Below are 21,249 nucleotides of genomic sequence, written 5' to 3'. Positions count from 1 at the left end.
ATGGGAGGTGATGGCAGGACATCCAGGGGGCGGCGGCCTTTGAATTAGTCACAAAGGTAAGAAGCCTGGCTGGAGACACAGCAGAGACAGCTGAGGCCCAAAGGAAACGTCAGCTTAATGAAGTAGCGGCCGTTCCTGGTAGCGTTCGCTTTGTCACCGCCAAGAGACCACAGGATAAAAACTGTTCCAGGTAACTGACTGGCCAAGGAAGTCCAGTGCTTGCTTTCGCCATGCAGCGGTGTCCTCCCTTTTACCACAGCTGCCAGGTAATTTCAGAGCCAGATTTCACGCCCAATTTTCATACGCCACGCCACACCTCTCAACTGCTTGGGGAGCGCTGTCTGTGTCTCTACCCACCTCAGTCTCTCTCTCCCTCTCGTTATCTCAACTCTGCTGGAATAACAATGTCTGTGTATATAAATATCTATATGATATACTATATATATATATATACACATTTATGTAAATATATATACATTCATCACTAGTTGTCTTAAGGTATATTGGGTTTAACTTGGAAATTCCCTCAAACCCTTTCCGAAGAAGGTGGGAGTACAAATGCTAAACGAATAGGTAAAACTATACACATCCATTAATCCATGACATGTGTGTGTTCCTCTAAGTGAGCTCCTGTGTGGGTTTAGTGACAGCCATATTTATAAGGTTGGTTAGCTTTCAAAGAGTGGAGAGAGAGCATTGCAGAGGTCAGGACCCAGGCAGAGAGGGGCATCTGAGGCACATCCCTCCCCGGTTCACTGCCACACCCACCCTCGCCCAGTCACATCGTGTGCAAGTCCTTCATCTCCTCTGTCCTTCTGGACTGTGGGCCTCCTGGGGCAGGGGCTGCATGCGGTCTGACTCATCACTGTCACACCTGCAAGCCAGGCCCATCAAACTATATTATAAAATGCAACCAATTGAGCAAGTATTTATCAAATAACCTAGGGAGAGGTATTGTGCAAGGTGATACGTGGTTGTCAGTTAAAGGGAGGAAGAAGAAAGAGAAGGAAGGCAGATGAAAGAAGAGGGAGGAAGGAAGGAAGGAAGGAGAAAAATGGGCTTCTATGACGTATTTCCGGGCATTTGATACCCAGTCATAAAATGCATCATTTCAGGTTTCCAGCTTCCAAAAGCAGCTCAGAATCATGAGGAAATGATCTCATCACATCTGGCATTAACCCGAGAAGTTAACTGGATGGTAAAACAGTTTTGGCAATGATGCGATGTATGTAGCAGGGGATGTGCTCATGTCTCCAGCATCCCTGTCGTCACAAGGCAGGGAGGTTCCCAAGTCCCCCTGCTCACAGAAACCCTCACCAGGGCTGGTCCGGTACCCTTTTCAGGGTCCAGGGAGGGTCCAGGCTGGAGGGAGTGTGAGGGCAGGGGTGAGATCTGCAGAGAGGCCTTGGGGTGGGGAGGGAAATGTGGGGAACGGTGTTGGGGCGAGAGGGAGTAAGACAGGGATAGGACGATGGTGAGTGAGGAAGGTGGGATGACTGGGGATAATGGGATGGAAGTGGTGGGGTGCTAGCACACAGGGAAAGGGCAGGGCACAGTAGTCATGGTGGCAATCACAGAAATCGTAAAGGCAGTGACACTAGAGGTGATAAATCTATTTTACCTAATTTTCACAGTAATACCATGGGATAGATGCTTAGTATTATCATCCCCATTTTACAAATGGAGACACTGAGGCACAGAAAATTAAACAACTAGCCCAAGTCTACCCAGTTAATAAGCGGCAGAGCCAGGGCTCAAATCCCAGGAGTCCCCATGCACAGCCCACACTCTCACCCACCGTGTCACGCTGACACTCGGCCAGAAGGGGACATTGGGGCCTGAGAGCCAAAGCAACATCCCTGGAGCTGCAGCCCAGCCCAGCCCAGCCAGGATGTAAATCCAGCTGGTCCCGACTTCCAAGGCTGTGCTCTCAAGCGCTGCAGGACGGGACTCCCACGACTTTGGCCTGGGTTTGCCCACAGAGGTCTAGAAGGGCTCAGCAATCATGGTAAAGAGGTCTGTGGCCTGTGCCTGGCCAGGCCATTGGAGGCCGGGACTCACCATGAAGTAATAGAGCTGCGAGGACCTGGCCATGAACTCGGGCCGACACACAGCCACACAGATCTCCACGAAGCCGGCGTGCTGGCTGGGCTTGGCCTCCCCCATCTCACACACGATCCTGCAGGGTGGAGAGGACAGACCCCCATGGGTCACAGGAGGGTCACAGGCCTCCCTGCCGTGACCCCTGGGCCCTACACCTACCCAGGCCTCCTTCTCTGTAGTAAGATCTCAGGGATGGGCAGGGAAGGAGGAGGTGAAAGATACCTGATTCCTCCCTTCGGGGGCTCCTTCCCTTCGGGGGCATTCCTCCCCCCCTTCAGGGGTTCTCAGGAAATGAGGAAGTGTGACCTACAGGGGTCTCCTTAGAGGCTCTCAGTAAAATGTGACTTACCCAAGGGCACACAGCCATCAGACAGGGACCTCGGAGCAGGGACCTAAGGTTTGCAGGTCCTCGCCTAGGAGCTCTTTGCTCCCAAGGCATGGACTGCCTCAGGCAGTGCTTTCTGCTCCCAGCCCCAGCCGGGGGCCTGGCAGGGGAGGGGGTTTTCATGCCGGGGGGAGGGGAAAGGGTGGGGGAGAGTCATAAATTCTCCCCTTTAAAAAAATTTTTATTGTTTCACTTACAAAATTGGTTCATACTCTTTGAAAGCAAGACAGTATCAAAATGTGACAGTAAAATAAAGTGTGCCTTTCTTCACTAATCTCTCTCAAAACCTTGGTGTATAAATCTTTGCAGACCTTTCTCTAGACCTATGCAAATATATAATATATATAATCTCCACTTTATAAATGAAGAACTGAGGCATGGAAAAGTTTGGCAACTTGCCCAAATATATAGATTTGCCCATATATCCACACGTGTGTATATATATTTATGTCTGATATTATGCACGCATATAAACATAGATGTGTATATATACACATGTACAATTATATACAAACGTGCATATGTAAAGAAACATATACATGATCTTAAAAATAAAAGTGGAACTTAACCACCCACTATTTTTAACCCCTGCCTTTTTACTCAACAAAACAGCATGGACTTTCCCTCATGCCACAGTACACACAGCTTCACGGTATTTCATAAGAGGCCTGTGTCATCATTTATTTAACCAGCCTCCTACTGTTACACATTTAACTTACCCTGATTTTTCTCCTACTCCAAATAACCCCGCAAAATGAACCAACCTACACACCTCCTTAAGCATTGCATATTTACTAAAATAGATTTCTGAGAAGGATTATTTGTGCTTTTTTTTTTTTTTTTTTTTTTTTTTTTTGGTACGCGGGCCTCTCACTGTGTGGCCTCTCCCGTTTGCGGAGCACAGGCTCCGGACGCGCAGCCTCAGCGGCCATGGCTCACGGGCCCAGCCGCTCCGCGGCATGTGGGATCTTCCCGGACCGGGGCACGAACCCGTGTCCCCTGCATCGGCAGGTGGACTCTCAACCACTGCGCCACCAGGGAAGCCCTTGTGCTTTTAATGTTTGATAGTAGTGGGAAATAATGGTCCAGAAGGACTGTCCCAATTTTTACTTCCATCAACAGCAAGTGAGTGAGATTACTTCACTCTTTGTCCAACACTAGATATTATCAGTCCTTTAAAATTTTTCTAATATAATAGGAAAAAAGAGATCTCAATTTCATTTTTATTCCCCTGATTACTGGTGAGGTTGCAGGTATTGTATGTGTGTGTGTGTGTGCTTAAATCTTAGACAGCCTTCCCTGTGACTTGTCTGATGCCCTCTCTGTATTTCGCGGATGGATTATCTTTTTGTAGGAGCTTCTGAATTAGGAGAATTAACTTTTCTCCATAATAAATATTGAAATTATTTTCTGTCAGTCAATCACTTGTTTTTCAACTTGGTTTATAAAGTCTTTTGCCACTTGAAAGTTTAAAACTATCTGTGTGGTTCAATTGCTCATTCTTTTACTTTATGGCTTCTGGGTTCTGGGTGAGAGTCTAGCAAAAATCTATGCTTTTCTGTTCAGATAACATAATTAATACATGTTCAGTTTTTTTAAAGTACATAAAAGCACTTGCCATGCTTACATTCCACTCCCACCCCAACTGCATCACCCAGAAGTATCCATTGTCAACATACTGGTGTACATGTTTCCAGTCTTGCCTTCCTTTTACAAAATTAATTATAAACTCTGTATCCTGCTTGGTAAGCTGTGTTCTCACTTTATATACCTTGAGTATATGCTTGGTCATGATTCTTCTACATATCACATTTAATGGTTGTGTAGTTTACTGTCCTATGTATAGACAATAATTTATTAAATTAATTAATTCCCTATTTTTAGATATACAAATTGCTTCCATATTTTCACTGTTACAAATAAGGCCAAAATAAGCATTCTTGCAAATAAATATTTGTGCATTCTGTTTATTTAGGGAAAGTTCTAGAAGTATTATTCCCAGGCTAAAGATGTTTGACCTGCATTTCCAAACTGCCTTCCAGGAAGGTCGTCCCAATTTACCCTCCCGACATGAATGTATGAATGTGCTATTTCTTATGCCTCTCATCTGCACTGGGTGGGCATTAACTTTGAAAAATTGTTCCCCATTTCATTGGTTACTACTGATGTTAAACATTTTTTTAATATGACTTTATTCTTTGTCTGTCCTGTGAATTGCACATTCATGCTCTTTGCTAATTTTGTGATAGTAGCCTTTTACCTATATCCTTTATCTAACCTCTTTAAATGTTAAGAAAAAGCATACTGTAACAGGCCATAACAATACTCTCAGTTTATCATTCATATTTTTACTTCACACACAGGGTTTCTGGTGCACAAGTTTTGTCTTACGTACTCAAATCTAATCTTTTCCTTTATAATTTTTTTTGCAGTTATACCTGGAACATCTTCCCTTTCTTGAAATCAAATAAATTCTCACCTGCATTTTCTTCTAACCCTTTCACGTGTTCATTTTTTACCCTTAACTCTTTAATCCATCTGGAATTTACCTTGGTGTATGATGGGAAATAAGAATCTGATATGGTACTTTTACCGGGGGGTGAAACTATACCACTTACTGAATGAGCTTTGCTTTCCTTGCTGATTTGAAATGTCATCTTTATCACATACTAATAGATTCTTTTTCTGGTGTTCTATCTTATTAAGTATCTTATTAAGTATCACGATATTTGATCATGTGGCTTTATAATATTTTTTATATTTTATATTTACATCTGGCTATACAAGTCCAGAGCAGGGCGTTTTAAAGTTCCCCGAATCACAATATATCCGTAGCAGCCCGCTTTGGTTTTGTTCTAGGAAGGACAAAAAGTTGAAGGAGCCACAGAAAGGTCTTTGGGTAAGTAAGTGATGATGGACCAGGATGGGTCCTACCAAGCCTGGAGCCTTCAATCATCTTATCTACTCTGAGTGTTTTGGGAAGAACCGGATGGAAATCAAGGCGGAATTGAGGATGGCAGGACTGATGGTTCCAGAATCACAAAATCTGGGTAAGACTCAACCAGCACAAGCATAAACGCACTCACCTACCTAAGTGAGACCTTGCAAAGAGTCAATAACTTATGCACACGGGGACAAGTGGTAAGGTTTCACTCCGGGAGGGGCAGCAAAGAGGGTGGAGAATATAGATTCTATTGCGCTGGTGAATATTTATTTCATGCTTGTGTTTGCTGGGCTGGAAAATTGTATTTACTTATTTACAAGGCAATACGTGACTCACAAACCTTCCCTGCCACGTAGGTTAGAGGTCAAGGTCACTCGTTGAATGGCCCTCTCCGTGGACCAGCAGACTTTGCTGGAGAAAAACAGTCCAAGTCCCCACAGGCCTGAGAGTGGGTGTGAAGGTTCATTCTCAGCCTCCATAGAGGGGAACACAGGATTAGCTTCTCCCGTAATTGGGGGAGGACAGGAGTGGGGAGTTAGGGACAGCAGAGGGAGCTAGGGCAAGGAGCTGAACTCACACGTCTGCAGATTTTGCTTTTGCTTGTTCCCACTCAACCTCACTCCTCAAGGAGGTAATGATCACTTTCCCCTTTTCTCCCAGCCATCTCCCCTTCCCCTTCCTGGACTTCCCCCAATATGGCAGCTAGCTAGTTCGGGGGCTGGGGAGTTGTAGGAGTCCCCCACACCCTAGAACGTGAGGGACATTCTCCTTTTCTGTTTATAAGTTCTAAGACCATCTATTGTTGATCGGGGAAGGTAAGTCAACATCAAGCGTCTATTTATATGGACTTCTCTTCCCTGCTCCTCCCATGTCTCGGACGGCCTCCACTTACTGTTCCGCAGGGATGTAGCCATCTACCAAAGGGCTGCACTCCACGCCGGCCACCTTGACATGGGAGGCGATGTCCCGGAATTCCAGGCCCAGGTTCTCCCCTCGGATGGTGACCTTGGTGCCCCCTTCCCGGGGGCCTGTCACTGGGATTATCTAGAAGGAGGAAGCACAGTAATCAGACACCGAGACAGCACGATCCCCCACTGCTGATGGGGCAAGGGAGAGGCTGCTGGTTTTTTCCTTTCTCCATCCCATTTCCTTTCCTATCTCCATCCCATTCCCTGAGTTGAGTCCAAGTCCACGAGGGCACCCAGGTCTGGGACTGTCAACGGGCAGGAGCTTCTGGGAGAATAGTCTGTGCCTGTGTATGGTTTTAGGAGCAGGGTTCAAAGCCCCTTGTTCCTCTTCGCATTTCACAGAAGAGAGAGAACGTGATCTGCAGTGCTACTGGGTAATTCACAGAGAATCGGGATTAAAGCCTTCCAGCATATGCTCGTGTTGGTTCCACTCTCAGTGAAAATGAACAAGCCTCCTATTGACCCACACAACCCTCCACACGATGGCATCCACCCATCTTTCAAGAGCCTTGTCAAAAGTCACTTCTCCATCACCAGATGTTCTCTCGGTTTCTCTCCACTGAGATTTCAGGATACCTTCTTTGTGCTCTTTTCACATAACGTTTGTGTCGGATTCCCCACCCTGCCGCCCCCCTACCCCACCTCTTCAGATCCTGAGTCCCTGAGAGCAGGGATGGTGGTGCCTCCTTTCTCTGTGTGAGCTTTCCAGTGATGGTACCATATTTTATTTCTTGAGTTGTAATTGTACTGAAAACCCCAACGATCCAAGAATCTTCCTGGAGTTAGAAAAGCCTTCGTCGCTGCCCCTCTGCCTTCATTGTTTGGCTTGGTTTGTCTGGGTTTAATTTAGACTTTACCCTGATACACTTGCCCAAAATGACTGGCTTTCCCTCCGAAGACATCACTGTTGATGCTAAAAACCCATGACTGGAATGTTAGGATTCAACCACCAAGGGCTGCTTTGAGGTGGCGGCTCAAAGTTCACGTGACCTAATTATAACCTCCCACAGCAGTGACCTTAGTGGCAGAAGACATTCCATGCCAGCCTCTCCTGGCGTTTCACAGACCAGAGAAGGGCCCATTTCCTGTTCCTGGTGTCTCTGAACATCAGCACCTGGATCTCGGCCAACGTCAATGGGATCACAATAGGAGAAGCCCAGGTAGGCTACCTCTTAATATTTCCTACTCTCTCCATCCCCCCAGGGTCACAAGTGGGCGGTTCCATCCTGGGGGGAGGGCGGAAGGTGGGGAAGGGAGTGACAGCTTTGCCGAGCCTTGTAGGCTATTCACCTACAAAGCTCAAGATACTTCCTGCTTCTCACATACGCAGGTGTGCACATCTGTGAGTGTGAGGGTTCATGAGTGTGTGGGTTTGCACATGCACGTTCCCAATGCAGTGGAAAAAAAAATAGGTTCTTTGGAGACACAGGCTTGTTTCTGTGTGAGGGAGATAGACAGATAGAGGGGGGGTGGGCAGCGGGAGCCCCTGTCCTTCCCAGATGCCCGCCCAACTAGTCCCCAAAGCGCCACTGGCACCTGGCAGCAGCATCTGCATATTTCAGCCCTGGCTTGTCGTCCTGAAAACGAAGTTTTATCTCTGGCCCAGTCCATGGTTCCCCAGGATCCCTGGAGGGCTGCTGCCAGTACGGAGCCAGTAAATAGCGTCCGTCGCAGGGACGTTTGTTTAATTTGCCATCTCATCCCTGTGATGTTTTTGGTCTCAGGCCAAGAAGAAAGCCAGTCCCACTGTTTTCACCAGACACACCATTAGCGGTCCTGAGAGGCAGCCCCCTGGGGGATGGCTTCTTGCTACGGGGCTCTGAGGGTGGGGGCCGGCAGGAAAGGAGGGGGGCCCTCGTTCAGATGTGGTGCCAGAGGCATCCACCTGCTCTCCTTTTCCAGATAATTCTGTAGGTAAAATACGTAAGTATCTTTCCCCAGTTTGAGAGTCACTGTTGAGATTCCTACCCATGCAGGAGACTGAAGTCGGGGCTGAATGAAGCTCTCGGCACCCGGAAAACCAGGTATGTGGAGGGTGAAGGTGCCAAAGCGGGGGCACACCTAGAGGGCCACGCCCGAGAGGCTGCTTTGCCGGAGGAAGCTGCTTACTCAGAGTCAAGCTCCTTCCTGCTTTTACACATCCCCGGTGCGCCTGCAGCACTTGTGAGGGAGGGTCGAGGGAATGTATGGGAGTGTTTGCCTTTGTGGTGGCGGAGGACGGCAATCCAGTAACCAAGAGACTCGGCCATCAGGGGCCCTGGATTTACGCTTTGGTCAGAGTAAATCTGAGCATGGGTCTTTTCATGTGGGAAAGGGTGATAATGACCTTGGCCTTGGCAGGCATCATGGGTTGAACTGTGTCCCCCTAAATCCATATGTTGAAGTCCTAAACCCCAGCACCTCAGAATTGTGACCTTCTTTGGAGAAAGGGTCTTTATAGAGGGAGTCAAGTCAAAATGGGGTCATTCAGGTAGGTCCTAATCCAATAGGACTGATGTCCTCATAAGAAGAGGAAATTTGCAGAGACACACATGGCAGGAAGTCAATATGAAGAGGCACAGGAAGAAGACAGCCACCTACAAGCCAAGGAGAGAGGCCTGGAACGGACCCTTGCCTCACAGCCATTAGAAGGAACCGACCCTGCGACACCTTGATCTCGACTTCCAGCCTCCAGAACCGAGAGACCATACATTTCTGTTGTTTACAGCACTTCATTGCAGCAGCCCTAGGAAACCACATAGCAGGTTGTTGTGAGGCCGGATGAAGTGAGGGATATGAGGCTATTTCACAAACTCTGAAGCACCACACAAACGTTCGGCCTGTGATTGTGCCGTTGTAAGGGTACCAGACACGGATGTTTGTGAAAGTGCACAGAGCTGGATGCCCAGCGTCCCCTCACTATGGACGGATGGACTGAGCTTCCGTCTCATCTTCCCTGGGTCCCCCCGTGGCATTATCATCAGCAGCATCAACCATGGCAAAGAGGCACCACGCACCTACAATGAGCGAAGTGCTGGGCCCCAGGGGCAGACGTGTCAGACACCGTCCTGTAGCTGAGACACGCACGCCTTTCCCTTATTTTATGAGCGGAGCAAGGGATTCCAGCCCGGGTGCGGGGGACCTTAGAGGGTCTTCGTGCCGGGAGTGTGGAGGTGAAGACACCAGGGCAGCGATGGGCTTAGACACGGGATTTAAAAGTGATTTTAACAGTGTCAGTGATCAACGAGGAGGCGGAGGGTGATGAGATCCCCACGGGCTGGGCACGCAGCCAGGCATCTCGCATGGGTTCGCTCATGGAATCCCTGTCACTCCCCTGTGAGGTGGACGCTTCGACCCAGGGCACGGGTGAGCAAGCTGAGGCCTGGAGGTGGAGATGAAGTAGTCGCAGGGGACCCAACAATTACTTGGGATTAGCAAATGGAGCTGGGATTCAAACGCTGTTCTCTGTGATCCCCCGTCTGCCCCGCCCCTCACGGCTCCGCGTTCCACGGCCCGCGTCCCTCTGTCCCCCTGAACTGTGCTCCTGGTCCGTTCCTGCCACTTCACAGCTTCGGTCTGCTTCGTGTGAGTCCCGAGGCCTCTCCGCTTTGACCTGCTCCACCTCTCCAGGGCTGGGCTCCACGCCCTTGGCCCCAGGCAGCCTCCACCCACAGGCTGACTGCTTAATGAGGCCGCGGCCGATGGACCTTCATGGCCTTGCCACCAGGACTCTTGGAGACAAGGAAGGGGTGTCGAGGACCGCGAGTCCTCTCGGACGCGGCTCACACGGAGACTCCATAGGACAGTCGAACCCTCTCTGCTCTCGACCTCCCTTAATGAGGGGAGGGCCTCTGAGCCAAGCCTAAAGCTGCTATGGATTTGCAGGGAAATGAGGATGCCCGCAGCCAGCTGGGCGCCTGGTGGACACGGGGGTGACTGACACCATGCCAGCCATGGCTCCCAGGGCCCCGCCCGTGGCAGGACAGGGCCCAGCGGCCCAGAGCGGGCCCAGCGGACCATGGCTCACCTCTGTGATGCGGGGGTTCGTGCACTTGCTGTTGGTGCCCGACAGCTCCAGCCAGTGGCTCTCGTGGATGGGGCAGTGCTGCCGGAGGGTACACTGGCCCTGGCCCTGGCACCAGCCGCATTCAAAGTCCGGGTCCGCCTTGAGGCACAGCCCGCAGCTCTCACGCATGGCGCCGCACTTGTAGAGGTGAACTGTGGGCAAAGGGCAAGGGGGTCTTGGAGGTGGGGGCAGGGGGCTGGGAGGGGCCCGGGAGTGCGGACCAGGAGGGCAGTGCTGGCCTGGATGATGGGACATGAGGCAGCCTTGTCCCCTCCGCCCTCCGGATGCCGGGAAAGCCTGAGCAGAGGGTCGTGGCTGGGCGGTGGAGCCTCCCTCAGTCTCTGGGGCCCCCCTCCAGCCCGCGCTGCTCCCTCCACTGTACTCCCAGCAGCCGTCGCCCTGCGCCGAGCAGTCACAGAGCAGTGAGGGCGCTGGGGAGGCGCGGAGAGCGGGCTTGGCTTGGGTGGGGGACAGAATGGCACTGCCCACCGGTGGGAGCTGCTCCCCCCCTCCCCGGCCTGCCCGGGCCCTCCTTCCGCACCTTTGTTCTGAGCTGGGTTATCAATGTTAAAGTGCCCGTTCCACACGACTGTCAGCTTCACCGGCAGGTTGTTGATCTCCATCCCTTCGTAGGAATACTGCAGCCAGGACCGGAAGGAAAGGAGAAAGCTGGGTCACAGAGATTTCTAGGGTGGGGGGGCCAATGTTCGGCCTGGTGTCCGCAAGAGTGCACGGGGTCAAAGGCAGGCCAAGACTGTGCGTGCATGTGTGTGTAAGCACACATAAGCATGGGTGGGCAGGGTGGGGACGTGCATCTCAGGGGACCAGACCAGGGGGTCAAGAAGCTAAGGCGGGGAGATGCCAGGCCTGGGGGGACACCCATTTGGAATGTGGGTTCACAGAGCAGATTTGAGCAAGTGGCTTGGCCACCTTCTGCGGAGGCCTGTTCCTGCCAGCTGGGCTCTCCCCGGGAAGTTAGTGAGAGAGGGGCCTGCTCCCGCCCCGGCTGCCCAGGGGAACTCGCCAGTCCTCAACGCGATTTGGGAGCTTTAATTTCTAGGACATGTTCAGGGGAGGTGGGTGCTTCACCAGAGACCTGGCCAAGCCTGATTTGCAGGCAGGGAGAGTGGTTGCAGAGGGGAGGCAATGAAGGAGCTGCACTCTTCAGGGGATGAGTGGCTGAGGGTTAACAGAGAAGAGGACTGCGTGAGAGCTCAGAGGTGAGGTGGGAAATCCTGAGGTCACCCTAGGGCACAAACCTGGGAATCTGGGTCAGGTCCCCAAAGGCTCCAAGACAGAGCAGGGGCCCCAGCTCCACAGCTGCCCATGGTGGGGCGGCAGGGAGCTGCCTCTAGGCCTCTGGGCCCCGCTTCCCTGCCGGGCTCTCCTCTAATGTTCCACCCAGCTGGGTCCATCCCACGGGGCTGCGGTGCTAAGGCGGGGAGGGGGGGAAGTGGGAGGTACCTCTCAGGCAGCCCCCAGTATGCCCGCCCCCGTCCGCCTTCTGCAGCAGGCATTCTCTATCCCCGGGGAAGGAGGGCAGGCAGCAGGAGCTTGGAACCTGCCCTGGGCAGCTTTTCCAATCCCTACCTGATGATTTTCTCATTATTCCACTAGATTCTGCCCACCACAGAGGGTGGGATGGAGGATCAGAGCTGAGACAGGTTTTCTGCAGAGGAGGGGCTGAGGATGGGCGATTTGTTGGAAGAGTTCAGTCCAGGAGACTTGGTCTGAAGTTGTGTTTGCAGAGCCAGTGGGCTCTTTTAACGCAGAGTTTAAGTTTGGTGGGGCTGGGCCGTGGGGATGCTCGTGGCTGTTGTGTCAGGCCACTGATGCCCCCTCCTTCACTGAGGGGAGGGCAGCACAGAAACTCGGGAATGCACCAGCTGTGGAGGGTCTCAGGGCCTCTGCCTCTGTAGCTTATCCGCAGGGCTTCTAAAGGAGATGTTATCATCTTAACCTGGGAACCTGCCCTATATCCCTGAGTGACAGAACGTGCTCCATGATGAGCATGCTGTGACGCTGCCCTCCTACAGAAACGTAAGTAGGGTGTGTGTCCAGCCTTCTTCGGGCTCTAACCTAGCACGCCAGAAGTTTTCACTAACTCCCTGGTGATGACGCCCAGGCCAGGGAGCCACATGTGGTGCCTGTCCCACAATGGCGGTGGTTTGCCTTGTACCATCCACACTCTCGTATAATCTCCCTCGAGACTGATGGCATCTGGGCCAAGGCCAGGGTTCGGGCTGAGCCATAGAATAAGCAAAGCTCCCTAGCCCTGCAGAAGCAACACTGGAGAATTTGTTTTGATCATCCCATAACTCAGCTGGGGACTCAGAAGCTTTTTGCCACGAAGCCCACTAGCCAACTCCCCAGAGATTTAAGTTTTTCGCGTCTGGGTGGGTCGTTTCAAGTCGTCGTGAGTTTTCTCAAAAAAAAACCCTCTTCCCGTCTCATGGTGGTCTGTGGACCACCTTCATCAGAGTCATGGGGGTGGGGCTGGGGATAAGGCCTACTAAATGCAGATTCCAAGGCCCCACCCAGACCTGCCGAACTAGAACCTCTGGGGACAGGAGCATTTCCAGTTAGGTACTCTGAGTCTGGTGCTGTGAAAGTTAGAGAATCGCTGCTCCTTGCCATCTGCTAGCAGCAGGGAGACAGAGGACAGCCAAGGGGGAAGTGTGTGGGGGGGTGGGGGGAGAACCCGTTCCAGATGCCCCTTCCCATTTCCTCCTCTAGCCCAGCTCCACTGCCCCCATCCTTCCCGTCCCCTTCCTCCAAGGCCCCAGTGGGGGAAAGGTGGCAGGGGCCAGTGTCAGGCTGCTCCGACCTCTAGGAGGGATGCTGGTGGTGCCTAAATCGGCATCGAAGCCAGGCTCCTGCCTCTCAGGCCTGGGTCTGTCCAGGACCCAAAGTGGAAGCAGCAGGCAGCAACCAGGGGCGTGTTGGTCGAAGATCAAGAGAACCTTCAGGCCCCTCTCAGGAAGGACCTGAGATCCCCCCAAGATCAAGGCAAGACATACTGCCCACGTATGCATGGGAGCGTCTGCCTGCATGACCGTCTTTGCATGCGTACATGAACGTCTTCCCACGCGTGGTGAAGTGAGAAGAGGTCTGTGCACATCCGTAGGATCTATGCATTCAGATGTGCGTGTGCATGTGAGCACACACGGGCACACACGTGTACTGCCATGTAGGGGCTCCGCAGTGACCGGCTGTGTGAATGTGGGCAGAGGATCTGAATCTCAGACTCCCCACGTGTAAAGTGGGAATTACACGCAGTGCGTACCTCACGGGATTGTTGGGAGGGTTCAAGATAACCATCCGATGCTCTGGGCACAGTGCCTGCTGCAGAGAATGAGCACCCAAATATTATCGTGTATTTGAATCTATGTGTGTGCACTTGGGGATGCTGTGCAAAAATACACCTGTGTTCCCCGTGTTTCTGTTTATGTGGAATAATAACAGCAGCACGTATTGAGTGTTTCTGCGCCAGACACTTGGTACACATGGAGACGGACGCACACGAGAACACTTATGTGCTCAGATGTGCGTGTGTGTGCACGCATTTTCTTTCTGAAGGAAAAATAAAAAAGGCTTTAAGGATCAAATATCCTGGGCATTGCTTCCTCTTTCTCCTCATTCCTGAGATCTCAATTCTAAAATATTACAGAAATCATTAACCCCGGTGTTGCCCACCAACCCCTTGACCTCCCCCCTCTAGGGAGGTCACGCTCCTTCCTGGAGATGCCCTCTCTCCCCCTTGACCTGCATCCTGCAGGGGGAGGGGCGGACTGCTGGGGACCCCGGACCACTGGCTCGCATCCCCCACCACTCCCCACCTCTGCTCCACTTAGCATTTATATAGCCCTCTATGATCAGTGGGCGGTTGATCTGCACAGCCCGGAGCTGGGGGAAGAGTGTTTCAGGCTCCTATGGGCCAGGAGGTTAAGTGTCTCAGTCAAGGTCTGGCTCATCGTGGCCCAGCTCTTGGACGACGTTGCTCATCACCTGGGGAAAGAGTGAACCCCAGTTTCCCTGCTTTCTAGAGCAAAGAGAAGACCTCTGTATAATTTGGACGTTCTTCCCTCCAACCATTCCCTTGTCTGAGATTTTTTGCTGCAAAGTTCTATCATTCTATCACCAACGTAAGACACCAGTGTATGCTGTGTCCATCTCCAGGACCCCAGAGGCTCAGGAGACCCATTCCCAGCTGTGTTCCAGTAAAGCGGGAAGGGGGAAAATTTACCCCCTATCGGTCTCCCTGTCCTTGTTTTGCACGCAGTAAATTGGGGCACGACGAGAAACCATGGGGCCACTGCGGGTCGGTGGAAGATGGGCCTAGAGCCCTAGGGCCTCATGGCTGGCACTGTAGCTGGCCAGCTGTCCCCTGCGGCCCACTGGCTCCCGTGATTGCCAGTGACCGAGGGGCGGGACTGGGCACTATTATTAGCAGCACTTGACATCTCCTGGAGCCTCTGTCTAAAGGAGGCCACGAATACCCACAGTTGCTCCTAACCCTCCTCCCACTGCTGCCTGTGAGCTGCCCTGTTCTCTGCCAACAGGCCCCCGAGGGCTACAGTGATTGGCCCGGGGCCTGTCCCCAAATGGGGGGCTGGAAGTGACCTGCCTGCCCACCCAGCCCTGTGTCACCCCATGCAGAATGCTCCTGTGTCTCTCTTCCGTCTCTGCGCTCCTCTGAGACCCCCTCTGCCACCAAAAACCAAGGGCGGCGGGGCGGGCCTGATTTTTCACAGGTCGCGAGACCCTGCGACTCACGAACTGTGTGACCTTGGGCATGTCACTCACCCTCGGGGCAAGGGTGGGTTACCCTGGAAGTCAATGGAGACTCAGGGCCAGCTTCAGGGCCCTGCACTCACCCACATGGCCCTTCCTAAGGCCTGCCTGCCTATCTCATTTGTATTGACGTATTTCATTCTTAAAGAAGGTCCCCCAAAGTATGTAACTCTCAGCCCCACAAATCCAATCCTGCCCCTACTCTGGGCCTCCCGTTTCTCCTCTGCACAGTGAAGAAGAATGTGGGTTTCACATTGCTTGCAAATGTTACGAGTCTTTAAGTCTGTTAGTCTCTGAGCATCTGGGTGCACAGCAATAGCCCAGAAAGAGAGAATGAGGGAGAGCAGAGTCGGGGCTGGGAAGGCCACGGGGCCGGCGGGGGAGCTGGCAGGCAGGGGTGCACACTGTGTGGTGACCAGGGACCAGGCGAAGGCTGCTGGCCGCAGGGGGCTGCTGACCCGTTGCTGGTCCAGCATGGACCCAACCTGGATTTCTAAATACTGGGCAGGGTTTGTGCCGATCTACACAGCACAGCCCCGGGGGGCTCCTTCCTGTTCCAAGGCTCCTTTTGCAGGGGCTGGTCTGTCTCAGAAGCCTCGTGTGCTGGGAAACAGCCTCTGTGTGGCTGTACAGGCCGAGGTGCGCCTTTGTGGGCTCACATGAGGCCCCCAGGTCAGCCCTGGTAGGAAGTCAGGACCCAGGGTTTCCAGAGTGGCTCTCAGGAAGGAGGATGGGCACGCCCTGTAAATACATCTGCCCACAAAGAGCGCTCAGCAGCCCCAAGGCGGGCCCCGAAGCCCCTTGCACCGCAACCCCTGCTGGGTCACCACGACAGGGCCACACCTCCAGGCAGACACTTGGTGGACTGGGCCGGGCTGGCAGGGTTAGAGGAAGCAGTTGCCGGGGGGAGCTGAGCGGTTCTGTGGGGGTTCGGGGCAGTCCTGCCGAGCGGAGCTGATCTGACCCTAGGAGAGCGCCCGGCGGGTGGGCACACGGGGCGGGCACTCACAGAGGTGTTCTGGCACTGCACGCTGGAGCTGTTGAAGCGCAGGGCGGGCACCCTCTGCTCGCTGCCCTGGATGCTGAGGACGCACTCGTACCCGCGCTGCCCCGACTGCGGCTGGGGGAGGTTCTTGGCCTTGAGGGTGATGGGCTTGATCACCTCCACGGGCACCAGGATCTTGTCCACTCGCAGCAGCTGCGGGCAGTCCTGGGGACAGACAGTGAGGCTCAGGTCGGGCTGCGGGAAGCCCCTGGTATCACCCAGATGTTCTCAGACTCCACCCTCCCCAGGACTCCCCACGCACGGCCCTCGGCGCTGCTGCCCACCCCCGACCACCGTGGAGGAGGCAGTGAGACTGAGCCAGCCGGGTCCCGGCATCCCCACCTTGAGGCCCCTCCTCACAGAGCTCGTCCCCTGCCCTCGTCAGCTTCTTTTGCAATGCGCTCCAGACCCTCTGGTCCAGACTCCCAGCGGTCCCTCCCCTCTCAGCGCCCTCCTCCCCTAGCAGACTGACCCTGCTGGCTGGGCGTCCTGTCCCACTCTGGGCTGAAGACCGCTTTGCCTCAGTTCCAGGCTGCCAAGAGCTGGGACAGAGGTGCCCAAGCGAGCAGCTACACGGTGACACAAAGCCCTGGGCCGAGGCTCTGGAATGTGAGTCTGGAAGGGGTGGGAGGACCTTTCATAAGGCATTTGGGAATGTTCTACAATGAGCCCCAGAGACCTTTGAAATCCAGAAGCTTCTGACCGAGCTCCGGGGATGGCCGGCCCCCAAGAACATGCCCCTCAGAGCAGGTACACTCTGCATCCCCTCCAGCTGCTCGTCCCCGAGCCAAGGGGGGCCCCTGAACACATTCGGCATGGAGGAAATGAATCACTGGGCCCCTTTTCGCTGGGGCAATCAGCTCTGTTCAGGGAGGGCTGGGGGGAGAATGGGGTCAAATAAGGAGCACGGTGCTCTGCCCTGCTGGGAGGTGGGAGCTGGTGTGTGGCTGGATTCACAGGAGCTGCATGGACAGGAGTGAGGTCCCGGGCCAGGCAGGTCCCACCAGCCCCAGATTCCTCCCCCTGTGGCACTGTTTGGGGCATGCCCACCAGACAGACGGCTTCTGGGCAGGTAGACGGACAAAAGCATGGCTCACACATCCTTCATGAGGACGCTGCCCCGTGGGCTCACTGCTGACTCTCAGGGGCCCCCCTGACCTCAGCCCTCTTCCCCAGCAAAGTAAGGCAGAAAGGAGGCCAGGGGAAGGGCAGATGGGAGGGGCCCCAGGCAATCAGGCACCCGGCGGCTGTCCCCCCCGGGGTCTGAAAACAAACATGAGCCCCCTGGTCACTGAAAGCTGGAGGGAGAAGAGCTCTAGGGCCGCTGAGCTTCTGACGAGCTGTGGAACCCTGAGCTCACCACGCATCAATCCCCACTTTGAGACTCAGCTACCTCATCTGTCAATTGGGTGGCATCCAAGGCCCCATTCAGCTCTAACCAGTCCTGAGTCCATGATTTGGGTGGTCTCACCTCTGTTCTTCCCGATTACCCTGTAGCCTTGCTTTAGGGAAGCACCCCAGGCCCATTAAATGAATGCCCTCCTCTCCTCTAGGCTATCCACGCCTTTATCCTGAATGGCTAAACGGGGGAGCAGCAGACCCAGCAATTCCACTTCTGAGTTTGCATCCAAAAGAGCTGAAAGCGGGGTCTCGAAGAGACACTTGATGCCCATATGCTCAGGGCAGCAGTACTCACACAGCCAAAAGGTGGAAGCAACGGAGGTGCCCCCGCAGATGAATGGATAAGCGAAATGTGATACATACATGCAATGGAATACGATTCAGCCTCAAAAAGGAATTTAAACACACGCTAAGTCATGGGTGAATCTTGAAAACATTACGCGGAGCCAGTCACTACAGGACAAACACCACAGGATTCCTCTCATAGGAGGTACCCAGGGTAGTCACATTCACAGAGACAGAAGGTAGAAGAGTGGTTTCTGGAGCACGAGAGAAGGGGGAGTTAGGGTTTAACGGTGCAGAGTTTCAGTTGGGAAAGATGAATAGAGTTTTGGAGATGGATGGTGGTTATGGCTGTACCACAACGTGAATGTATATACTTATTGCCACTAAACTGTACACATACAACTGGTTAAGATAGCAAATCTTATGATATGTGTATTTCGACACAGTTTAAAATAAATAAAGAAGAGCAGCAGGGAGGCAGGCCAGCAGGAGGGGGAGGGGACAGAGGACACGGCCTGAACCCTGCCTGTGGCCTTGAGGCTCTAGATCGTGTGGGTCTCCAGGGACCACGAGGTCCCACGTGGAGTGAGAATCTTATAGTTCCATCCCGTGCCCTTGCCTCTGCTGGCATCTCATCCCCCTGCTCCGGCAAGATGAGAACTCGGGACACGTAGAAGAAAAGAGCGATTTTGTGAAAAGGATGAAGCTCGGGCTGGAGAGGGCGATGTGTGACGTTGGGGACTCAGGAGAGAAGACGGATGACAAGTGGGGAGCTGTGAGCCAGAGGGGCCGGGCCAGTCCTGACCCCGCTCTTCCCTCCTGCCGAAGACCTGGCAGCTGTCCCTCTCCTAAAGCATGCACAGCCTGACCTTGCCTCCTGCTACGAGCTGCGTCTAGGGTTGCATTGCGAGTAAGAGCAGAGAGCTGGGATCTCTCATCCCCAAGTCCCACAGGAAAATACGGCAGCTCAAGAAAGGTACGCTGAGGGTGTCTGAATCTGAGAGTCCTCTGAACCAACCCAAGGGTCCCTTCTACTTTGCAAAGGAGAAACCAAGCCAGGGAGAGGAAAAACATTGGTTCAGTGTCAACAGATGTGCTGGCAGCTGAAGAACTCCCACGCCAACCCGCCATATTTCCTCCTCTTAATGAAAGAGGCAAGTTCCTACTGGCAGTAGGACCACCTTAGGATGGGATGGTGGGCCAGGATTTCCCAGAGAGGAGCTGGGGGCCAGGGGGCTTCGAAACCCTCCTGTGGTGAGCTGGAACCTCGCCTAGGGGCTGGACTGATTCTGGTCCAGGATGGAAGCTAAGCCTCTCTCCTTCCCCCTCTAAGATTCCCACTGAGGCTTGTTATGAGTTCTCTAGTGAGTCCTGATTGCCAGTGGCCCCTTAATGGCCTAGTTTGCATATAAAAAGGTTGGCCACTTGGAGACTAACTTCATTAATAATAATTGGAGAGGCCCAGGGCTGGGCTGGGCCCATTTTCCTCTGGTGGCGCTGCTGACTGACCCCGTGTCCCTCCTAATTGAAATGTAAAATGGCAATTTTCCCCTAGACAACAAGGCATAAAGGGACCATTGCCACCGTGCTGCCCCCTCCTCTCACCCCATCTCCCCAGACCCTGCCCAGCCTCATGCTGAGATCCCAGGTACAAAACCACCTCTGAGTCTGAGGCTCGCAGGAAATTTCAGAGTGACTTCCACGTTTCTCCATGACTCTAAGGCCCTGTTTCCCAGCACTTCGGCCGTGGTTCTCACCTTTGCGCTTTCTTAACTAGAAAGAATGTGGTTTGGGAATCCCATACGTATAAGTGCAAGTCCATCTTCCTCCTGCTAGTTTGAGTCTTGAAAGGACTCTAAACATTGCTCGGCTTCACTACGAACGGGGATTAAAAACTCATCCTCTACAGGGTCATTTGGGGGAAGTCCATGAACTACCATGTATAACGCGTCTGGCACAGAGGGAGCAAGTGCTCAAAAAACGTTTGTTCTTTCCTCGTCCTTCCGCCTTGACTCAGGCTGCACCTGGTCCCTCAGCTACTCCCTTTTCCTACCTCGTTTCCCAAGGATCCGTCTCCCCTGCCCCCGCCTCTGTGTGCTTTTCCATAAACACCCATCAATTCTCATGGTCCAGCCTATCCACCCCTTCGAAGCTTCAGTGCCCAACAATTTCAACAGCTCTGAGTGCCCCAACACAACAGGAATGGCTAGGGAGTTCCCAATTCTGTTCACTGCTCATCTAATGGCAGTCCCCTCTTCTGGAAGGTTCCGCGTGCTCTGAGACAGGACCTTCACCAGCCAGCCACGTGGCCTTGGGCACGTCCCCAAACCCTCTGAGCCTCCTCATACATAAAATGAAGAGGCTGGTTTGGAATCCACGCATTTTATGGCCCCAATTCTAATATTAACCCAGCAGATGACCTGGGGCACATCCTCATATAACCTTGCTGAGGCTCAGTTTTCCCATCTTTAAAATGGGGGTAAACAATGCCTGCTAAACTAGCTCAAAGCGTCGTATTCAAAATACCGACCCCTGCATGCTGGAGGAGGTGGGGGTCTTTGCAGGGTACGTTGGTCTCCTGGAAGTGCCATTTACCTACCAGGAGGAGTATTTTAATAACTGATATATTGTGGCCTGGCATAGTCATACAGGTGGGTATGGCTCTCATAGGTAGTGCGTGATACCGTTATCCTAGCTAACACAATGAACACGGTGCAAGGGGTACAAGGTTTCAACGCAGTGCATGTCCCACCACCTCCATCACCTTACACATATTTTGCCACGTGCTATCTTGTTTCATAGCACAACACATATAATCACCACCATGTCCATGAGAAAGAAATTAAGCACACCAGTTACCTCAGTTCCCACAGTGACCGTGAGCAAAACACCCTCACCATCATCTTACTGACTTTTGTCCCCAGATGATGATCTAGCCCCCTTACAGAATTCCTTAAAAACATACTGCCCTTCTCTTTTCAAGGAAGATATTTCTCTGAACAATCATTTGAAAGGGCCAGCTCTTGGAGGGTAGAAAACACCTGCATTTAGCAAGATTATTTGGAGACAAATGCATACAATAAGAACCAGATTCGCTTGGAGTCTGTTTTGCCCGTGGCTATGTTCTGCAGTCCTGAGAATGGGCTGAGGTTGGGGAGAAGGGTGGCTTGAGGTACAAGAAGATCTTTAAACGTCTTGGCTTTCAGAAAGTGTTCCAGCGGGCTCCAGGCCCATCGTCTAGCCCTGTGCATATTTTGGTTTCCACTGAAATGCACACAG

At 52.9% G+C, this 21,249-nt stretch overlaps 1 protein-coding gene across 4 annotated transcripts in view; it reads right to left on the bottom strand.

Moving 5' to 3' along the window:
* Window positions 1-21,249, bottom strand: part of PLXNA4 (plexin A4) — a 607,131-nt gene that overhangs the window by 57,741 nt on the left and 528,141 nt on the right. For all 4 annotated transcript variants that reach the window (XM_049714950.1, XM_049714949.1, XM_049714948.1 and 1 more), the window contains 5 exons: window positions 16,249-16,449; window positions 10,987-11,083; window positions 10,407-10,597; window positions 6,325-6,476; window positions 2,062-2,179 (listed from right to left, as the gene is read on the bottom strand). In XM_049714950.1, the coding sequence (XP_049570907.1) occupies window positions 2,062-2,179; window positions 6,325-6,476; window positions 10,407-10,597; window positions 10,987-11,083; window positions 16,249-16,449 (759 nt within the window). The remainder of the gene's footprint in view (window positions 1-2,061; window positions 2,180-6,324; window positions 6,477-10,406; window positions 10,598-10,986; window positions 11,084-16,248; window positions 16,450-21,249) is intronic.

This window comes from Orcinus orca, chromosome 9 (genome assembly GCF_937001465.1).
Source record: "Orcinus orca chromosome 9, mOrcOrc1.1, whole genome shotgun sequence".
Classification (NCBI taxonomy): Eukaryota; Metazoa; Chordata; class Mammalia; order Artiodactyla; family Delphinidae; genus Orcinus; species Orcinus orca.
Note: the sequence above shows the minus strand (reverse complement) of the source record. Positions and strands in the feature narration are given on the sequence as shown.